This window comes from Grammomys surdaster, unplaced genomic scaffold, assembly GCF_004785775.1.
Source record: "Grammomys surdaster isolate TR1022 unplaced genomic scaffold, NIH_TR_1.0 376, whole genome shotgun sequence".
In the NCBI taxonomy this organism is placed as follows: Eukaryota; Metazoa; Chordata; class Mammalia; order Rodentia; family Muridae; genus Grammomys; species Grammomys surdaster.
In genome coordinates, this window is record NW_021604795.1 from 146,477 (window position 1) to 167,111 (window position 20,635).

General features: G+C 43.1%; 1 protein-coding gene across 1 annotated transcript; it reads left to right on the forward strand.

The window, feature by feature from the left end:
• The first annotated feature begins 2,146 nt into the window (after nucleotides 1-2,146).
• On the forward strand, nucleotides 2,147-19,753 carry Sirt1 (sirtuin 1). Its single transcript, XM_028781260.1, has 9 exons — nucleotides 2,147-2,331; nucleotides 2,597-3,082; nucleotides 4,548-4,664; nucleotides 5,747-5,988; nucleotides 9,299-9,451; nucleotides 14,982-15,129; nucleotides 15,763-15,842; nucleotides 17,135-17,321; nucleotides 18,976-19,753. The coding sequence occupies exons 2-9, from the start codon at nucleotides 2,677-2,679 to the stop codon at nucleotides 19,587-19,589; spliced, it is 1,947 nt and encodes a 648-aa protein (XP_028637093.1). The 5' UTR covers nucleotides 2,147-2,331; nucleotides 2,597-2,676; the 3' UTR covers nucleotides 19,590-19,753.
• The last annotated feature ends 882 nt before the right edge of the window (nucleotides 19,754-20,635 follow it).

The following is a 20,635-nucleotide window of genomic DNA, read 5'->3' on the forward strand; positions in this document are numbered from 1 at the left end:
TAACTGATGTGCATTTCTAGACTCTGTTATTAAGTTTTAAGTAGCGTGGGAGTGCGTGCGTGCGTGCGTGTGTGCCTGCGTATGCCTGTGTGTGCGCGTGCATGATGCTATGGTGTGCTTCCCACCACGTGGGCCCCAGAGATTGAGCTATTATCAGGTTGCTCCCTACAGATCAATGTCACTGTCCTCATTTTTCTTATTTTTGTTTGATACACAGGGTCTTTTACTATGTAGTCCTTGGTAGCCTAGACATATGTGTAGCCAGACAAGCTGGCCTTAAACTCACGGAGATCCACCTGCTGCTGCCTTCCTAGCACTGGGATTAAAGGTGTGCGCCACTGCGTGGGACCTAAAGGTTACTATTTATTGTTTTTGAGACAGGGTCTCGCTGTACAGTACTGTCTAGCCTGGAACTTACTATGTAAACTATGCTGGCCTCAAATTTCCATTCTCTCTCCTGAGTGCTAAGGTTGAAAGTGTGCCACCACATCCATCCTGGGCTTAAAGATTTTTCAAAATTGTCTGTGTCTCTATGTCTCTCTCTGTGTGTGTACCCAAGATGCCTTTGTATATCAGAATAGTCTGGGGCTGGAGTTACAGGTGGTTGTGAACCACCTGCGAAATGGGTGCTGGGAACCAAATTTAGGTTCTCTGAGAGAACATTGCATGTGTTTAATCACTGAGCTATAGCTCCACTCCCAGGTTTAATGTTTTTATTATTATTATAATATTATTTTTGGTCTTTGAGACATGGCCTATGTGGCCCTGGCTAGCCTCAACTTCATATGTAGACCAGGCTGCATGGATTCTGCACCTGATTCTGCTCCAAGTGCTAGGAATAGAGGTGTGTGTCATCATACCTGCTCCTGAGTGTTGTGTGGCTAGTGTTTTGTTTTTGAGACAGCGTGGGCTCAAATTCACTACATAGTGAAAATAACTTCAATTTTCTGATCCTGTTGCCTCTAACTCTAAAATTTGGGGAAACCAGTCCACTGTAACTGAACCATGCTCAATTATGGATACAGGCGCTCAGAACTTCATGGTAACTGGAAAGTGAAGGGGCTTAAGAGTTGTGAAGGAACTAAGGATTCTTTTTAAAAAAAATATTTAAAGATGTATTTTTATGCTGGGCTTGCCGGTGTATGTCTTTAATCCCAGGAGTCCAGGAAGCACAGGCAGGTGGCCTGTGAGTTCGAGGCCAGTCTGGTTTATAGAGTGAGTTCCTAGACAGCCAGGGTTACAGAGAAACCTTGTCTTAGAAAACAACAACAAAAAGAATTTGTTGTGTTCACATCTTTTGGCTCGATATATGTCTGTGGTTACCAAAAGACAGTGTCCGACCTGAAGGTGTAAGTCGTCACGTGGATGGTGGGAGTCAAACCTAGGGCTTCTCCAGCGGCAACAAGTGCTGTTAACTATAGAGCCATTTCTACAATTCTAGACGTAAGGTTTTTTGTTTGTTTGTTTTTCGAGAGAGGATTTCTTTGTGTAGCCTTGGCTGTCCTAGAACTAGTCACAGTGAACCCCCTGCCTCCTCCAGAGTGCTGGGATGAAAGGCCTGTGCCACCAACGAGAGCCTAAGATTTTTAAAAGTTAGTGTCATTTACTTTACACCAGGCTAGTTGGTTTCTCATGGTCGATCGTTTTTAAATTTCATTTTTGAGACGAGGTCTCACGTATCCCAGGCCCTTTTAAAAAAAACTTCCTATGTAGTTGAAGATGACCTTCGACTTCTTACCCTCCTGCCTCTCTCTCCCTCGGGCTTCGGGGTTGTCTGGCAGGCGTGACTTTACAAACTGAGCTCAGTCTGGGTCTTGTCATTTTAGAGATGATGAAAATCTGGGTTTAGGGAAGGTTCAATCAACTGCTCAAGTCACAAGAGCCAGGCCCAATGAGACTCTTGACACAGGAGTTTGTTAAGGACCAACTACTCTGCCTCCTGTCCTCTCTCTCGCTCGCTGCCCTACTCGACTCAAGAGATGAATTTCACAAACGACTAAAAGCGAGGTGCAGAGGACCTAGTGGGTCCAGAGAGCAGATGGGCGGATCCTCAACTGCCAGCTCTTTCCAGAGGGCACAGGCCCCGAGGGCTGGATTTGGCATTCCACTGCACTTGATAAGGGAGGTCGGGAGCGAGCGCAAGCTCCGGGAGGAGACCACAGGAGTCAACTGAGGAAGAGCTGTCACAAAGCAAGCGCAAGGCAGGTGGAGGAATTCTCCTCTGGAAGGCCGGCGTCGGCCAGGCTCGGGTTCCTTTCCGCCTCTCCGGGCTTTTTGAAAGCCCCCGGAGGTAAAAGCCGCCGACTCGAGGCGAAAGCAGAGGCAGGCAAGGTGCACGCGTGAGGCCCCGGGTGGGAACGGGCAGGCGCAATCGCGAACTTGAGCCATCGCCGCGATTTCCCCGGGCGAGCGGGAAGAGCCCGAGAGGCCGCGGAGGGGGAGCCGGGCCGCCCTGGGTGGGGCCGGGAAGGGCCCAGGCCGCGGGCGGCGCCCGGCCACGTGACCCGGCGTGTTGTGGTCCGGCCCGCGTGGGTGGCGGGAGCGGCGCGGGGGCGGGGAGGGGCGTGTCACGTGACAGGGTTTAAATCTCCCGCAGCCGAGCCGCGGGGGCGCCAGTGCCGCGCGTCGAGCGGAGCAGAGGAGGCGAGGGCGGAGGGCCAGAGAGGCAGTTGGAAGATGGCGGACGAGGCGGCGCTCGCCCTTCAGGCCGGCGGCTCCCCTTCCGCGGCGGCCGCCATGGAGGCCGCGTCGCAGCCAGTCGAGGAGCCGCTCCGCAAGAGGCCGCGCCGAGACGGGCCTGGCCTCGGGCGCAGCCCCGGCGAGCCGAGCGCGGCGGTGGCGGCCGCCGCGGGGTGTGAGGCGGCGAACGCCGCGGCGGCCCCGGCGGCGCTGTGGCGGGAGGCGGCAGGGGCGGCGGCGGCGAGCGCGGAGCGGGAGGCCCCGGTGACGGCCGCGGTCGGGGACGGAGACAATGGGCCCGGCCTGCGGCGGGAGCCAAGGGCGGCTGACGACTTCGACGACGACGAGGGCGAGGAGGAGGACGAGGCGGCGGCGGCGGCGGCGGCAGCGATCGGCTACCGAGGTGAGTCCGCGCGCGGGGCCGCGCAGCCGCGTCCGTCCGCGTCCCCGCCTGTGACCCGGTCCCAGGTTGCCCGGGGCCCCGAGAGCTCCGCGGGCTTCGCGGCAGTGGCGGCGGCGGCGCAGTTCGGCCCTGGCTCGGCCGCGCGCCGCCGACCTCGCCGGCCCTGCTGCGGAGCCGCGCGCGGACTCGCCGCTCGCCTGGGCCGCCTTGCGCTGCTGCGCGCAGTCGCCGGGGCGGCAGGCTCTCGCAGTTTGTCCGTAAGAGTTAAGTTTTCCCTCCCTCGTCTTCGTTTACCAAAGCGTCTTTAGTAAAGTTGGTTGTTTTTTTTTTTCCTCGCTGCACACTTTGGTTTGCAACTTTGGGGCTGTCCCGTGGATCGACCTGCGATTGCGTTTGCAAACTGACACCTGTGTTTTTTGTTTTGTTTTGGATGGACCTGTCTTTTTTGAAGTTAGAAATTTTAATAGACCAAAGCTATTTCTTGAGGCACACTCTTAAAAATGTAATGAAATAGCTATTTCTAAAAACGTTACTTTTCTGCGACTGCATTTATCAGTTCAGTATAGAAGAGCAATAGCTTTACAGTACTTTAGTGAGCTTTTTTTTTTCTTAGAAAAATCATGTGTTCACCACATTTTTATTTTAAGTATTTCTTACATGTTTGCAATTCTGAAACAAACCTGCTTGGTTTTGCCCTGTTGACTCCAAATCTCCAAATGTTTTTTTTTTTTGTTTTTTTTTGTTTTGTTGTTTTTGTCTTTTTGTAATAATGTGACCTAACTATTTTTCCTGAAAAGCTTTGTCCAGGATTTATCGGAGTCTGTCAGTGACCTAAATGTTTGTGGACCATCTAATAGGGCATTGGCCATGAATTAAAAAGCAAAACAGCATGCTAGGGACTGGGATAGTAGCTCTTGGTTTCAGCTATTAAGGGGAAACAAATCGCATCAAGTATGTTTTATGGTCTTTAAAGCATAAATTTGCCAACACCTGGGAGGCTGAAGCAGGAGGATCACTACTTGGAGGGCTACAGAAAGAGACTTTCTCTGGTTGGGGCAGTGAGGACACAGCTAGGGATTGATTTTATCTCAGTGACATTTAGAGGTAATTTCTATTTGATGCATTTCATGAAGTTGTATTTTATTGTCCTGGGCATGGAACCCAGAGCCTTTTTTGAAAGCATGTTTCTGTTGGGCTACACAGATTTTATTTGTGTGTGTGTCTTCGTTTTGGATTTTCGAGGTAGGGTCCCCATATAGCCCAGGCTGGTCCGGAACTCACTATTTTATATATAGGTCAGGCTGGTTTCCAATGTCTGTGCCTTCCAGGTGCTGGATTTGTCTTGAACCCATGTGTCTCACCATATATAGGCCAGGTGGGCCTCAAAGTCCCTGGGATGGCAGGTGTGGACAGCAAGGCCCAGCTGGGGATTGTCTCAGCAGCAGCCTTTTGATCTCTTTGACAGACAACCTCCTGTTGACTGATGAAATCATCACTAATGGCTTTCATTCCTGTGAAAGTGATGACGATGACAGAACGTCACATGCAAGCTCTAGTGACTGGACTCCGCGGCCGCGGATAGGTATGCTTCAGGCATGTGCATCTTTGAAACAGTCACCCTTCCTTCCTTCCATCCTTCCGTCATCCTTCCTTTTTGAGACAAGATATTTTATAGTCCAGGCTAGTTGAGTTGCTCTACAGTCTTGTGCACCAGCCTCTGGAGTATATCACAACCAAGGCTCTTTCTGACTTTCTCTTCCTTCTCCTTTCCTTTCTTCTTGATTTGGCATTTTCATGTATCCTATGATGGCTTTAAACTCCTGGAGTGTAGGATGTAAGGATGACATTGAACTGATATTCCTGACTTTAGCAGCTGCCCAGAGTGTTGGGATTACAGGTGTGCTGTACCATGTCCCTTTGTCAGTGGCTGAGGATGGTTCCTCACCATCTGTTTTCTTCTACACATTGTTTTTGCTTTGTATGTACCAGTCTTGGGTGTTTGTTTGTTTTGTTGTGGTTGTTGTCATCTGCTTGCTTGTTGAGGCAGGATCACTTACAGTCCAGACTGGGTTTAACTTATTGCAGCCAGCCCTTATCGGCCTTTAATTTCTGTTCTTGTGTCTAAATGCTGAGGATTATAGTTATTTGGTACCACCCCCCCCCACAGCTGCTTTTGTACCAACTCTCCGTCACCTTTACCATTTAGATTTAGTTGCTCAGGTATTGGTAAGATTTTTTTCTTGGCCTCCTGCATGGTAATTCCTGAGTTGATCACCCAAGTCCACTAACCCTTAAAATATTCAAACAGTCTAGACAGTGGTGGCATGCACGTTTAATCCCAGCACTCAGGAGGCAGAGAGAGGCAGGAGAATCTCTTGAGTTCTAGGCCAGCCTGATCTACAGAGCAAATTCCAGGAGAGCCAGGGCTACACAGAGAAATCCTGTTTCAAACCAAACCAACCAACCAACTAAAAAAACCCCTTAGACCTAAGCACTGCCTCCCCAAACTCCGGGTTAGTCGGATCTTGTTAGGGATATGATATGAAATACTGTTAAATTGTATTCTTTGCATAAAAATGTATATATTGCTAGCTCATTGCTTGAAAAAACTAGAGCTTGTTATTAGAAGTGGGATTGACGTGAGTCTTTCTTCCCTTAATATAGGTCCATATACTTTTGTTCAGCAACATCTCATGATTGGCACCGATCCTCGAACAATTCTTAAAGATTTATTACCAGAAACAATTCCTCCACCTGAGTTGGATGATATGACGCTGTGGCAGATTGTTATTAATATCCTTTCAGAACCACCAAAGCGGAAAAAAAGAAAAGATATCAATACAATTGAAGATGCTGTGAAGTTACTGCAGGAGTGCAAAAAGATCATAGTTCTGACTGGAGCTGGGGTAAGGAAGATACAAACAGGAAAGAGAAAGCTATAGATACTATTCCTCTTCCTGCTCTTGATGTAGCCTTTATTCATAAAAACTGAGGACAGCAGCAGTTGCTAAACTAGTTCAGTGTTTTGAAAAGTTTCCCAACTTTAAATCTTTGTATATTTATAGTACAATTGGTAAGTGGAATTATGGGTTTTTTGTTTTGTTTTTATTTAAGATTGTGTGTGTGTGTGTGTGTGTGTGTGTGTGAGAGAGAGAGAGAGAGAAGAGAGAGAAAGTGAGCGCATGCGCGTGAGCGAGCGCCCACAGAGGTCAGAAATGGGTGTTGGGTTCCCAGGGATTGGAGTTATAGTAAGTGTGGGCCTCACTGGCAAACCTGGATGCTCTGTTTAATGGCTAGACTGTATAGCTCCTGGACTTGTTTGGTTTTTACATGTATGAGTGTTTTACTTGTATGTATTTTTTTGTACCATTGTGTGAAGTGCCCAAGGAGTCCAGAAGGCATCAGATCCCCTGAAACTGGAGTGATAGATGTTTGTGAGCCTCCAAGTCCTCTACAAGAGCATCAAGCCATCTTCCCAACCCCTAGAGTGTTTACACATTGTATACTAGCTCCTAAAGATGATTTAGAAAAATCCAATCCTTTTGAAGTCTATGGTAGCGAGAATATAGTGGATAAAGTTTTCATGGAGAAAATAGAAACTTAATATTGGGAAGTTAACATTTTTACCTTTATTTCATTTTACTTTGTAAGATTATAGACACTTGGTCTTTTTCATTTGACTTGGTCTAAGAACTAAGTCATATTCTATGTTATGTAGTATGTTAGACATTCTGTTAGCAACCAGAGCAGTTTGAGCAAAGTGAAAAGTATTAAACGGTGATTCAGAATCTCAGTTGTGGGAGGCAGAGACAGGGGAACATGCCAAAGCATGTCTGTGTGCACTGGCCCCTCAACCCCAGAATAGGATTAGGTTTGCCTACAGGTATGATTTAGACAAGGGTTGGCTTTTTATTTTTTAGGGAAAAACGTTAAGTTTTTGTTTGAGTGTGTGATGGTTTGTGCTGCGGCACCTGTGGGAGTCAGTACATCTTGAGTTGTGAGTTGCTTGTTTCCTTCCTTTGCCAGGCTTGGCTTCAGGCTTGGTCAGAAGCACCTTAACTGGCTGAGCTATTTTGTAGGCTCCCAGTTTTAGTTATTCTTGAAACAGGGCCTTACTCACAGCCCTGGATGGCCTGGAACTTGGCAGAGATCCTCCTAACTATTGGGATTTTCAGGTATGTACTCCCATGCCTGGCTTTACTGTTGTTCAGGTGGTCTCTATAGCCTAGGATGATCTCAAACTTGCAGCAGTTCTTGTGTTTCTGAAGAATTGGGATTAGGGTTGTGTTCCAGAGAAATTTTTTTTTTTTTTTTTAACTCCAAGTGGAATGAATCCTGTACAACTAGAATGAAATAAAAAAAGCTTGTCTCTTCCCCTATTCAGAGTGTCAAGATTTATCTGAAGAAAAAGGATTATATCTAAAAGTTTCATAATTTTTATTTATTTAGACACAGTATCACACTATGTAGCTCTGGCTAGCCTGGAACTTCCTTTGTAGACAAGGCTGGCCTCAAACTTGTAGAGATCCAGTCCTATTCTGCATCCCATATGCAAAGATTAAAGACCAGTGCCATCATACCTGGTTATTAAATTTTAAAAAGTTTGTGTTGCCATGTGTAGTAACACATGCTTTTAATTCTAGCACTTGGGAGTCAGAGACAGGTGAATCTGTGAGTTGGAGGCCAGCCTGGTCTATAGAGTTCCAGGACAGCCAGGGCTACACAGAGAAACCTTGTCGTAAAAAACCTTCAAATTTTTTTGTTTGCTTGTAAGTGTGTGGTGTGTTTATTTGTATATGTACACATGAGGACGTCAGAGGACAACTTGTAAGAATTCTTTCCTTACAATGTGCTCATCCAGCATGGTAGCTTTTAGCTGCTGACCCATCTTATTGGCCCTTTGTTGTAATTTATTTTCGCTGCTGGAGTTTTGAACCCAGGACTTAACATGTCAGGCACACACTCTACAACAGATCTATCCTTAGCCCTTACTTCTTAGGTTCCTTAGGGTGGCTACCTGAATTGAAGTGATCCTGCCTCAGCTGTCGTAGTTCTGACTATAGACTTGTGCTGTGCCGCCGTTCTGGGTTTTATTGTTACAACTTATAATTAAAAGTACATCCTTAACTGGATATGATGATGTATTTCCTTTAATCCCAGCTTCTGCCTCTTAGGACCTTACTGACTGTAACCTCAGCATTAGGATGTAGAGACAGGCAGATAGATCCCTGGAACCCAGCGGCTACCCAGCTTAACTAAAGTAGTAAGCCACAGGTCAGCAAGACACGACTATGTCAGATGGGAAGCTAGGTGGCCCATGCTTTAATACCAGTACTAGGAGGCAGGTCAAGGGTGTGTGTGTGTGTCTGTGTGTGTCTGTGTGTGTGTGTGTGTGTAGTGGGATCCTGTCAAACAAAAGAAAAAGAACACAAGTAAATAAATGATACAATCTTGGGCCAGAGAGATGACTGAGAACTTAAGAGGTCTTACTGTTAGTCAGGGGTCCCAGGTTCAGTTCGCAGCACCCTTATGGCAATTCACAACTGCATGATTGACATTTTCCAACCTCTCTGGACACCAGGCGCCTGTGTAGAACACATACACATGTAGGCTTCCCTATGTTCATATAAAAGAAAAATAAAGCCTAACGGCTTCTGTTGGAGGGGGGGAACTTTGCTGTGATATGTGTTAGGCAGGCAGTTCTAACTCCTAGACAACAAATGATTTTGCTGCTGTGATTGTCCCCAGCTAGTCTTGGAAATCAGCCCAAACAGCCCTTCAGTCTCCCTGAGTATCTGAGACTTCAAGCATGAACCAGTGTGCTCAGTCTATATAATACAGTATTGAAAGAAGTTTCAAAACTGCAGTATTCTTGAGGTAGTAAAAGCTGGCCATGTAAGAACAATTTGGAATGATTATCTGGTAGAAAGTCTTACCTACTTTTTGGTTAAAAAATGGAATTGATTTACTTCAACCAATTGTATTCTAATTTGTTTAAATGCACAAAGGTTAAGATTAGCCCATTAAAAAGAGTATGTGGCAGATTTAATCATACTTACTAATTTATGTATTTTACCTGTATTTGAAATTAGAAGGCTTGTGGTATTTCTGTTCAAACTTTGATTTTTCATCCCCTAATCACTAAATTGTATGTACTTAAGGTACTATGAAGGTAGACAATTTAATGGGGTGAATTATTTGTCTTATATATTTCAGGTTTCTGTTTCCTGTGGGATACCTGACTTCAGATCAAGAGATGGTATTTATGCTCGTCTTGCCGTGGACTTCCCAGATCTCCCAGATCCTCAAGCCATGTTTGATATTGAGTATTTTAGAAAAGACCCAAGACCATTCTTCAAGTTTGCAAAGGTATCAATTTTTTGTCTTTATGAAAAAGAGTTCTCACGTGTAGGCTTCTTAAGTTTACATTTATTGCCCAGTGACTTGGAAGCTACCAGTGGGGTAGCCAGAGCTTAGGTTGTTTTAGGACTGATTTTAAATAACGTACTTTTGGTCTTTTGCCTGTGTGTCTTGCCTTCTCCTTTGGAAGTTTGTAGATCAGATAAAAATGACCTGTTTTCACTTTTAATCTTTTTCTGAGTCATAAAGGTTATAGGACCTACTGTGGTATGTTTTGTAGTGGACAGGTTTTAACATGTATCTGTCTGAAAATGATTTTTAATTACTGAAGGTTGAGATGACGTTTTGGTAAGCATTAGAGGACCCTCTAGTCTTTCTAGTATATAAAAGTCAGTCACTGTAATGGCTTATGGCTATTGAATACGTGTAATGACACAAGTGGAGGGCATATTTACTAGATTTTAAAGACTGCTAAAGAAAAGTGAGATATACTAATTGCACTTATTAAATACTAACAGGCAAACAAATGTTTGGGACTGTGTTCAGAAGCCAGGTGTAGTAAGGAGACTTCATGATCAGCCAGGGAGGGGAGGGCGACATCATGAGACTCAGCTTCAAAAACAAAGTAGTAGCAATTGTTTATTAGGCATTTGAAAATTTCACTTTCATATGAACTAAAAAAGAATGAACACTTGGCCCCTGTGTCTGTTGTGCAGCTCCACTATAGAATATAAAGTTCATGTAAATTGTCCCAAGATTTTAGTTACTAGAAATTTTGCAAGATTTTTTCAGTTCAATCTTAAGGTTTTTTGTTTTGAGACAGTCTGATGTAGGCCAGGTTGGTCTTGAATTTCGCTTAGCCATGAATGGCTGTTGAACTTCCTGAGCCTCCTGCGTCCATAGAGGCAGGAGCTACTATGGCTGGTGGTGTGGAACTTGGAAATACACTGTTCAGAAGGTGCTTCTGATTTAGAGAAATGTTTTAGAGAGAAGTCTTAAAAAGTTGCATCTCTGGAGGGGTGGAATAGTGAGTGGTGCTATACATACCAGAGTGCATCTGTGGATGTGACAGCACCACCTTAGTTTAGGAGATAGGGCTCACACACGTCACACAAGAGTTCCTGGAATAGAACTCAGGTCAGCAGATTTGGCAACAAACTTGTCCTCACCAATCCATCTCCCATCTTGTAAGCCCTAAAGTGGATTAGAAAGGCTGTCTTCATAGAGTACATTCTCAGAATTGTAAGGGAAGGCACATTCTAGATCTTACCTCAGCATCCTGGGTGTTGGGATTAGAGGATGGCCATACTTTGCAGCCAGGGTGTACTGTTGGAAGCTGTGGGGCTACACTGTTTCAAAGAACACCAGTCAGAGATTTTTTTTAATGGATGCAGGACCCTGGTGTTTTATGGTAGACACAGATTTAGAAAGGCCAGCAGGTAACTAGAGGTTACTTTCGTCTTAAGCATAGCTGGTTAGTGACTATATGTTAGTATCCCAACAATTTGTCTTGTAAATTCTGTTGTGAGTTGGGGAAACTGCATTGTCAGATCTAGACTTTTTTTTTTTCTATTTTTATTTACTACAGGATTGTCAAGTGCAGATACATATCTAAAATTGAAAGTTACATATATTTTTAAAAGTTCCATATATTTTTAAAATTACATCTACTTATTTACTACTTGTGGAGGTGTTTGGGCAAGCATTATTTTGTTCCTCTTTAGGGGACTGTAAGGACTAGAATCCAGTAATCCTAGCTCTTTGATAAGGTGTAACAGGCAAACCATTTTATGTCCCGAATCCCAGGGTTCAGGAGGTGGAGGCAGAAGGATCTCAAGTTAAGGCCAGTCTCTGCTAAACACTTGAGTTCCAGATCCTCCTGGGTTACAGAGTGAAATAGTACACAGTGGTAGAGCATTTTTTCACACAAGGCCCCAGATTTTGTTACTCACAAAGGACATATGTATGTTTTTCCTAAATTTTAATTGGGTTCATAGGGCAGGCTGGAGGCATAAAAATTAGCCTTTGATAAATAAAAAGATAAATGAGATAATAAAAGTGACCTTAGTTTATGGATGATATTCTATACATAGACCCGAAAAGCTTCACCAGAGAACTCCCCCTTTCTGTGTATCACTTAGCAAACATGTCTGGGAAGAAAATCTGGAAAAAGTCTTAATAGTCATTATGGACAACAGAGGCTGGAGAGATGAGCCAGTGGTTATGAGTGCATACTGCTTCTTACACATTTCAGAGGTCAGTTTCTAGCACCTATGTCCAGAGGCTCTACAACTGCCTGTTATCACCAGTCTCAGTACAGTCAGTCACATGCTGTTGGCCTGCAGGTCTTCACTTCCACGGCACCTGCACTCACCTGCATCCTCGACCCCAGACATACCAATAATTGAAAGCTTTAAAATAGGGGCCATTAAGAGTGCTTGTTCTAGCACAGAGGATCTGGGTTTGGTTCCTGCCACCCACATTGTGGCTTACACCTATCCATTACTCCACTTCTCTCCAATTCCCTTTTCTGGCATCACTGGGCAACAAGCAAGCATGTGGTACATATATATTACCTTGAGACAAAACGTTCATGCATATAAAATTAATACAAAAAACCAAGGGTTAGGTATGGTAGTGCAGGTCTTTAATCTTAGTCCTTTGGAGTTAGAAGCAGGTGGATCTGTGTCTTGGAACAGCTAGGGCTACCTAAGACCCTGTCTTTAATTCAGTTTTATATGTATGAACTATGTATAACATGAAGCATGTATAATGCTCTACATCATCGTGTGTGGGTTTGCATGTACATGGTCACATTCACTAGGAATTAGTTCATAGCTTTCCTAATTGAAATTCTTTTATTTGGTTAGTCAGATTGGCATACTATAAAAAAAATTCACTTATTTTCTGATATGTGATGAAATATTATATAATTCCACATGCATGATGACCTATCAATTACTTTAAGTGGACAGATAAGTGCATATTTTTATAGTATACATTATGTCGTATATACATCATAGAATGGTTATATCGTTAGTAACATCCGTTACTTCACATATGTATTTCTACTCTTACATGAAGACATTGTAGATACACAATGATAATAATCGTAATCTGTTATACACTAGATCATCTAAGCGTTGTTCTCCCTCAGAGGTTATGTGCCTGCTCACAAGTGTCTTCCAAATCTTACTCTATCCCATTAGCTGAGAACTGTTAATAACTGGGAGCTGCCCCATGAACACTATTAGATTGTTGTTAATAACTGGGAGCTGTCCCATGAACACTGTATTAAATTGTTGACTGTCCTGCATCTTTCCTTGACAGCCATGTCTACTTCCAGATCAGCTCTGACGTCTTTTTCTATATGAGACCATGTGGCAAATGCATAGCCCATAAATCCTAAAGTATTCACTGTGTGACTCTGAACAGAAAATGTGTTCTCTTAAAATTAAATATCCTTCAAGAGGCAGCTGTGAAAAAGTTCAGTGAATGGACTAAGTACAAGGAGGAGTCTCAGTGGAATTTTTGTTTCGCATTTCCCTTTATAGGCATGTGTGTGGTGTGTAGAAGTTGACTCTGGGTGTTTATCATTGCTCTCTCCATCTTGTGGAGGCAGGATATCCTGCTAGGCTGTTCTGCTGGAGTCCCGTTTCTGCCTCCTGCATGCAGGAGTTACAGCGCTGGTCCTCAGCTTACAGTGGAAATACTTCCCACTGCCCTCGGCTCTCCAGCCTTCACTGTTCTGTGTGCTGCTAGGGACTGACCTCTGTGCCTCCCATGCAGCCAGCCTTCAGGTCTTCATAGAATGGAAAGCTTAGGTTATAACCAAACAAACTCAACTGGTTTCCTATGTTTGGGTGATTTTTTTACTTTTTTAGGGTCTGCCTGCCTCTACCTCCGAGTGCTGGGATTAAAAGTGTGTGCTGCCAACACTACGCAGGGTATTACCTTTTAAAAACAAAACCCAAAAAACTAAACTTGATCTTTGTAGAATAGCCCAACATGTTTGGTTTCTTAAAAGCCTTTAGGATATTTAGACTTGAGATGGGTGCCTATTTTTTTGATTTGGAATAATTAACCCATACCATATAAACTCCAAGCTATTTGATTTACAGCAGAATTTTTAGACTTAGTCTATATAAGGCAACTTTTTTTATTACAGGTTTTTTAGAAGTTTTAGAATTTATAGACTATTTCTAGCTGTTTGTTAGTGGGATTACAGGTATGTGCCACTCAGTCCAGCTTCAGGAGTGTTTTCTGTATGCATTGTAATGGAGAGCAAAAATCAGACAGAATCATCCATACCTGGACATAACTAGAAAGATTACACCCTGGTGACTGACTTGCTTTGTTCATGGGTGTCATGGACTATTTTTTAGGTCAGTGCATGAGAGCTCTCTCATTCTCTCAATGGCTGAATATTCCACGGTATGGGTATACCTTACTGTACCTCTAGTTTCCGTATTGATGAACATAGGGTTGTGTTTAGTTTTTGCTAATATGATGATGGGTTAGATAGAGCCTATAATGTAAGAGGACAGATAGTGTAAGCTACTTTAAAGAAAAAAGAAACTTCCTTGTCACAGTCACCTACTAAATGAAATTGAGTAAGAACACTATCAGAAGTTGGGAGGTCAAGGGGCTGGAGAGATAGCTCAGCAGTTAAGAGTACTGGCTGTTCTTCCAGAGGACCTGGGTTCAGTTCCCAGCAACCACATGGTAACACACAACTGTCTCTAACTCCAGTTCCAGAGGATCTGACACCTTCACACAGACATACATCTAGGCAAAATATCAATGCACATAAAATTTAACTAGTTAATGTGTATATTTAAAAAGTTGGGAGGACCAAAATTGATACTTTTTCTCTGATCTTTTTGCCATGTGTATATCTGAATTCTTTGTTTTTAAAGAAGAAACAGCATTGAAGCGTTATTTGGGGGGAAAACACACACACACAATCCAGCAACTCAGCACGCATGAGCAGCTCTGTTCTATACCACTATGTGCCTGTGCAGTGGAAGGAAAGCAATTTTGGTAAGGAATTAAAACTTCAGCTTTAAACTCCCAGCAGGTTAATATTTTTCAATGATGGATCAAAAAGTTTTAAATTCATTGACAGCCTTTTTTTTTTTTAAGTTGTGAAGTCGCCATACCTTTAATATCTGTAATTTCAGTGTAAAGTTTCCCCCTTTTTCCTCAAAGGAAAACAATCTGAATTTGCAGCCAACAAAATTTAGATGTACCTAAGGTATGTATTTCTTGTGACTGACATTAAGTAATCCATTACAGTTTGTTTATGGGTTACATTATCTTGTACTTCAAGGGGCCAAGTTCACTAATTGCTGAGTTTTTAACAAGCTTTTTCTAGGGCCATCCACTTAAGATGCTTTAAAATGTTCATGTATTTTGGTTATTACAGTACATACCTGGGGGGTTATTGTTAGTGCCTTTTTGACTAAACATAAGCAAGATATCTGTTATACTTTTCTCATAAAGTAATGTAAACTTTTCTGCCTTTTGCATTACATAGGAAATATATCCCGGGCAGTTCCAGCCGTCTCTGTGTCACAAATTCATAGCCTTGTCAGATAAGGAAGGAAAACTACTTCGGAATTATACTCAAAATATAGATACCTTGGAGCAGGTTGCAGGGATCCAAAGGACCATCCAGTGTCACGGTTAGTAAGCGGTCTTTCCTTAGTTTAGGGTGCTTACTTTACTAGAGTAATCGGGCTTGGAAAGAAGCTGCTATCTAGTAATGAGATTAAACAGTAATTTGATAATTTGAGTGTACAAAATTGAAAAGGACACAAAAATAAAGCTGAGGGCCTCGGCTATGGTGGGTGTATACTTTGATAAGAAGTTCAAGGCTGGCCTTGACTACACAAGGCCCAGCCAAGCTAAGGTAACTCAGTTGGAACCTTCCAGATGCCGAGGTTTGGCACTTGCAGAGTCATGTTACTGCAGATAGTCCCTGTGGAGGAAGGATAAGGAGTACATACATATACATGTATGGATTAGTGTATAAACTACGTCGACTGTATTATAGTCCTTACAAGACCTCACAGGAGAACTCAGGTTAAAGTCTTCATGGGGGGGCTGGAGAGATGCACTGACTGCTCTTCCAGAGGTCCAGTGTTCAATCCCCAGCAACCACATGGTGGCTCACAACCGTCTGTAATATGTTCTAACGCCCTCTTCTGGCGTGTAGCTGTGCATGCAGCTCCCATACATAACATTTTAAGAAGTCTTCATGGATAGAGTAAGCGACAAACAGTCCTTCATTAAAAGTTGTATTTTGGTTGTTTTAGGTTCCTTTGCAACAGCATCTTGCCTGATTTGTAAATACAAAGTTGATTGTGAAGCTGTTCGTGGAGACATTTTTAATCAGGTAATTTAATTCATTTCATTTTAGAAATTGTGTGAGCTTCACTTTTGGTTGTACCCTCTTCTCTCCCCTTCTGAGAAGTATGTGTTACACAGAAGGAGTGTTAGAAATTCTGATGTAAAGCCGGGTGGTGGTGGCGCACCCCTTTAATCCCAGCACTTGGGAGGCAGAGGCAGGCGGATTTCTGAGTTCGAGGCCAGCCTGGTCTACAAAGTGAGTTCCAGGACAGCCAGGACTACACAGAGAAACCTTGTCTCGAAAAACCAAAAAAAAAAAAAGAAAGAAATAAATTCTGATGTAAGTAGGTCTTTTTCTTCTACCATAAGTAGTAGAAGATCCCTTTGCAAGAAGAGGATGTTAGAGACTGAAGGCTGTGAGACTCAGGCTAACCTGAGCTGGACAGCAAGAGTCTCATTTTTTAAAACAAGCTTTTATGTTGATCAGTTGGTAGAATATGGCTGCTTAGCATTTGTAGTCCTGGGATTGCTCTCCAGCACCAGTAAATCTGGTGTGTGGGCACATGCCTGAAATCCTAACATTTAGGAGGTTGGAGAATAAGAAGTTGAAGGTCATGGTCACCTATGAACAAGTTTGAGGCCAGCCCTCATTACATGAGACTCCAACCTCAAGTCTACAACCAACTCAAGTCTTCCTAAATACACCTTACTACCTCCTTACAATCTTGGCCTAAAACAGGAGGCTCAGTCACAAGTTACTGGGAGAACCTCTGCAATTAGTCTTCTTACATTAGCTGTGGTAAGATTTAAAACACTTTCAAAATAATAGTGAAGTTTTTATTATAGAAAAACTGTAATAAAAACTTCACTTTATATTATAAAGTGTAATAAAAACTTTTATTATAGCAACACATATCCAGAAATATGTCCTGTGTGTTTAACTGTGAAACCATGTATAAGCAGGAAGAAAGATGGTATATTCAAATGGAGTCATTTTCACACACATTTTTAAAAGGTCTTGTTTGCATGCTTTTCCTTGCTCTTTGCATATTTTTATAGTATTTTGTGCGTGCACAGTGGGTATGGAGGAATGATAGCATGTGTGGAGACTGAGGATAAAAGAGATCTGGCTGTGGAGGGCAGATCAGCCTGGGAGTCAGTCAGTTTCTACCTGGGAGTTAAATTTGGTGGAAAGTGTCCTCACTTGGTGAGTCATTCCCCAGGCTCCACCCTGGCTCCACAGCAGACACTGTCAAATACACAATTGCACAGCTTTTGTTTCCTGGGGATGTTGCCGAGTGCTAACCTGGGCTACTTCACTCTCACTCTTTTGTGCAGGTAGTTCCTCGGTGCCCTAGGTGCCCAGCTGATGAGCCACTTGCCATCATGAAGCCAGAGATTGTCTTCTTTGGTGAAAACTTACCAGAGCAGTTTCATAGAGCCATGAAGTATGACAAAGACGAAGTTGACCTCCTCATTGTTATTGGGTCTTCTCTGAAAGTAAGACCAGTAGCACTCATTCCAAGTAAGTTGATGTTTAGGGACAGGTCTCCTTGCTGTGAGTTGTGGATCTGTATAAGATGTGGTTTTACTGTTTTTATTTAGTTTAAGATCTACGCTTTACTTTTTGGGTGATCTCCATAAAGTGACATGTTGATATGTGAATGGGGCTGTTAAGACAGAATTTCCGATTTCAATTGTAGTTCATGTAAGATCAAACTGTTTGATTGATGCTTTTTAATAGTGTGTATATTGAAGTTGCAGAGCTTCAATTCTGTGTAGTCTCTTAACACCCCCCCCCCACACATACACACACAGTGGTTCTCAACCTTCCTAATGATGCAGTCCTTTAGTACAATCATGTTATAACCTCCCCTGTGTGCTAGTTATAAATCACAATGTAAATATCTGTGTTTTCTGATGGTCTTAGGCAACCCCTGTGAAGGGGTCATTCAGACCCCAGAGGAGTTGTGACCCCACAGCTCTAGAGTATGTACAGTATCCCCTTACAGCTATTTTATGTGCTTCTGTATGATAGAAGTGTGTGTGGACGATGTGTCCCAGAGATGGATTAGTCAGCAGGAAAGAAGAAAGAGCACTATTCTTTTTTTTTGGTTTTTTGAGACAGGGTTTCTCTGCTTAGCCCTGGCTGTCCTGGAACTCACTCTGTAGAGCAGGCTGGCCTCGAACTCAGAAATCCACCTGCCTCTGCCTCCCAAGTGCTGGGATTAAAGGCGTGCGCCACCACTGCCTGGCTGAAGAGCACTAAGAGGACCCAGGAAGAGTTCCTCACACTCAAATGACAGTTTGTCTCCAGTTTATAGGGGATCTGGTACTCGGTTTGGCCAAGTACTCACATTGTACACTTATATGGATGGAGGTATATAACACACCTCCCCTACACACACATACACCCCATTTCTTGAGATCTACCCTATAGTTGGCACTGGGACATCTATGCAGACAGGGCTAGCCCCACCTCCTAGTCTCCTGAATGATGAGATCAAAGGCATGTGCTACTGCTCCCAGCTAATCCTTGGTAGCCAGGAATGGTGGTCTATACCTGTCTGTAAACAGAGTGGTGTAGGGTAAAGGCAGTGGAGTCAGGAGTTTGAACAATTGCTTCTACTTAGCAGACTTGAGGCCAGCCTGGGATAGATAATAGTTGTAGTTCCACAAGGACATTTGCTTATGTTCAGGAGCTCAGCCTATTATTGGCCAACATAATCCTAAAAGGTGAATTTTCTGAGTTGAAACCATGCCTTCATGTCCAAGTTTCTGTTATTCTTGATGTCCTCAAAGGACTCAAAGGGATCCACCTGCCTCCTCCCTCCACGACCAGTTAGATTTTTATTTTTTAAAGCTAATTTAAAGGATTTTGTTGATTTAAAAGTTTAAAAGCTTTCTGAATTGGAACATTTGGAATCTCAGTTCTCTGAACCTGGGACAGGATTTCCATAAGTAACACAGCCTCAGTAGGAGCAAAGTATACTGTTTGTTATTGAGAGGAAATTGCTTTTGAAAATGTAAAACGCTTATACTACAAATCTGTATGCCTGCTTGACCCTTTTGTTGAGATGGGGTCTCGAGTGGGTGTGCTGCCATGCCCACCCACCCCATGACAGTTGTCGTTACAATCCATTTCTGTTTTCTAACTTCCCCTTTCACCCTGTTTTTAGGTTCTATACCCCATGAAGTGCCTCAGATATTAATAAATAGGGAGCCTTTGCCTCATCTACATTTTGATGTAGAGCTCCTTGGAGACTGCGATGTAATCATTAATGAGTTGTGTCACAGGTTAGGTGGCGAGTATGCCAAACTCTGTTGTAACCCTGTAAAGCTTTCAGAAATTACTGAAAAACCTCCACGAACACAAAAGGACTTGGTTCATCATTTATCAGAGTTGCCACCAACACCGCTTCATATTTCAGAAGACTCAAGTTCACCTGAAAGAACTGTACCACAAGACTCTTCTGTGATTGCTACACTTGTAGACCAAGCAACAAAGAACAAAGTTGATGATTTAGAAGTATCTGAATCAAAAAGTTGTGTGGAAGAAAAATCACAAGAAGTACAGACCTGTAGGAATGTTGAGAGCATTAATGTGGAAAATCCAGATTTCAAGGCTGTTGGTTCCAGTACTGGAGACAAAAACGAAAGAACTTCAGTTGCAGAAACAGTGAGAAAATGCTGGCCCAATAGACTTGCAAAGGAGCAGATTAGTAAGCGGCTTGATGGTATGGAATGCTTTTTGTTCAGTCACTTTCAAAGTACTATGATCAGAGAAAGGTGACTCCCAATGTCAGATAACTGTTCTGACATTAGTTGGTCAAGATAGTGCTATATTTTTGCCGGCAGTAGTTTGTGTGATTAAACCCAGGGCTTTAAGCAGCTAGGGAACTTGATCTGTCAATTGAGTTCTATCCCCAAGAGTGAGTTTTACTCTGTCCCCTCCAACCCCAGCAAATGATTAAGACTTGAGTGCTTACTGTGGGTCAGTTTATGATCTTATGGGGTGGGAAAACTTAGGGTTGAAGATGCATGTATAACCCCAGAAGGTAATTAGGTCTAGGTCTGCCTTAAGGCTGTACCCTCTTTTATAGGCTCAACCCTCTGGGCTGCCTTGGTTAAGATCTAGAAAACAGGATTCCTATCTACTTGAACATGTATTTTGTCCTATAAACTGTTAACATAGTTTGTAGAAACTTATTAGATAGGGCCTCATATTTGGACAGCAAGCTGGCTTTTAAATGTATACAGCTTTGATCCTTTGTAAGCATCTAAATCATAACAATCTAGACAACAGCAGAGCACTATAATATAAAATCTGTTTTCCATACCCTATACACACAAATACCCAATAATAGACTTCTGAAGACAGGGTCTCATTATATAGCCCTGAGAGATTGCTTTTGTACCTGAGTGCTGGGATTAAAGGCATGTGATTCACAACATCTGTAGTTACCTGGCACTCATCCTTCTCTCTCAAGTGCTAGGATTGTAGCCATGAGCTATCACAGCCTAGCCAAGGAATTTTAGATAATTATTAATGATAAACTTAACTGCCTCCATCTGCCCAGTGCTAGGATTACAACTATGTGCCGCCTTACTTGGTTTATGTAATGCTGTGTATGATCCCAGGGCCAGCATGGGGTCAGCAAACAAATTTTAGTTGAGTAGAATAAACGCAGTATACTAAATTCTGGAGACACAATCTACTTTTGTCTGAGATTGTAAAAACATGTTTTAGTATTGCTGAAGCAGAATAAATACTTTGTTTAGACAAAACACCACTCTACAAAATACCCTGATCATAGAGCCCAACTTTTTTTTTTTTTT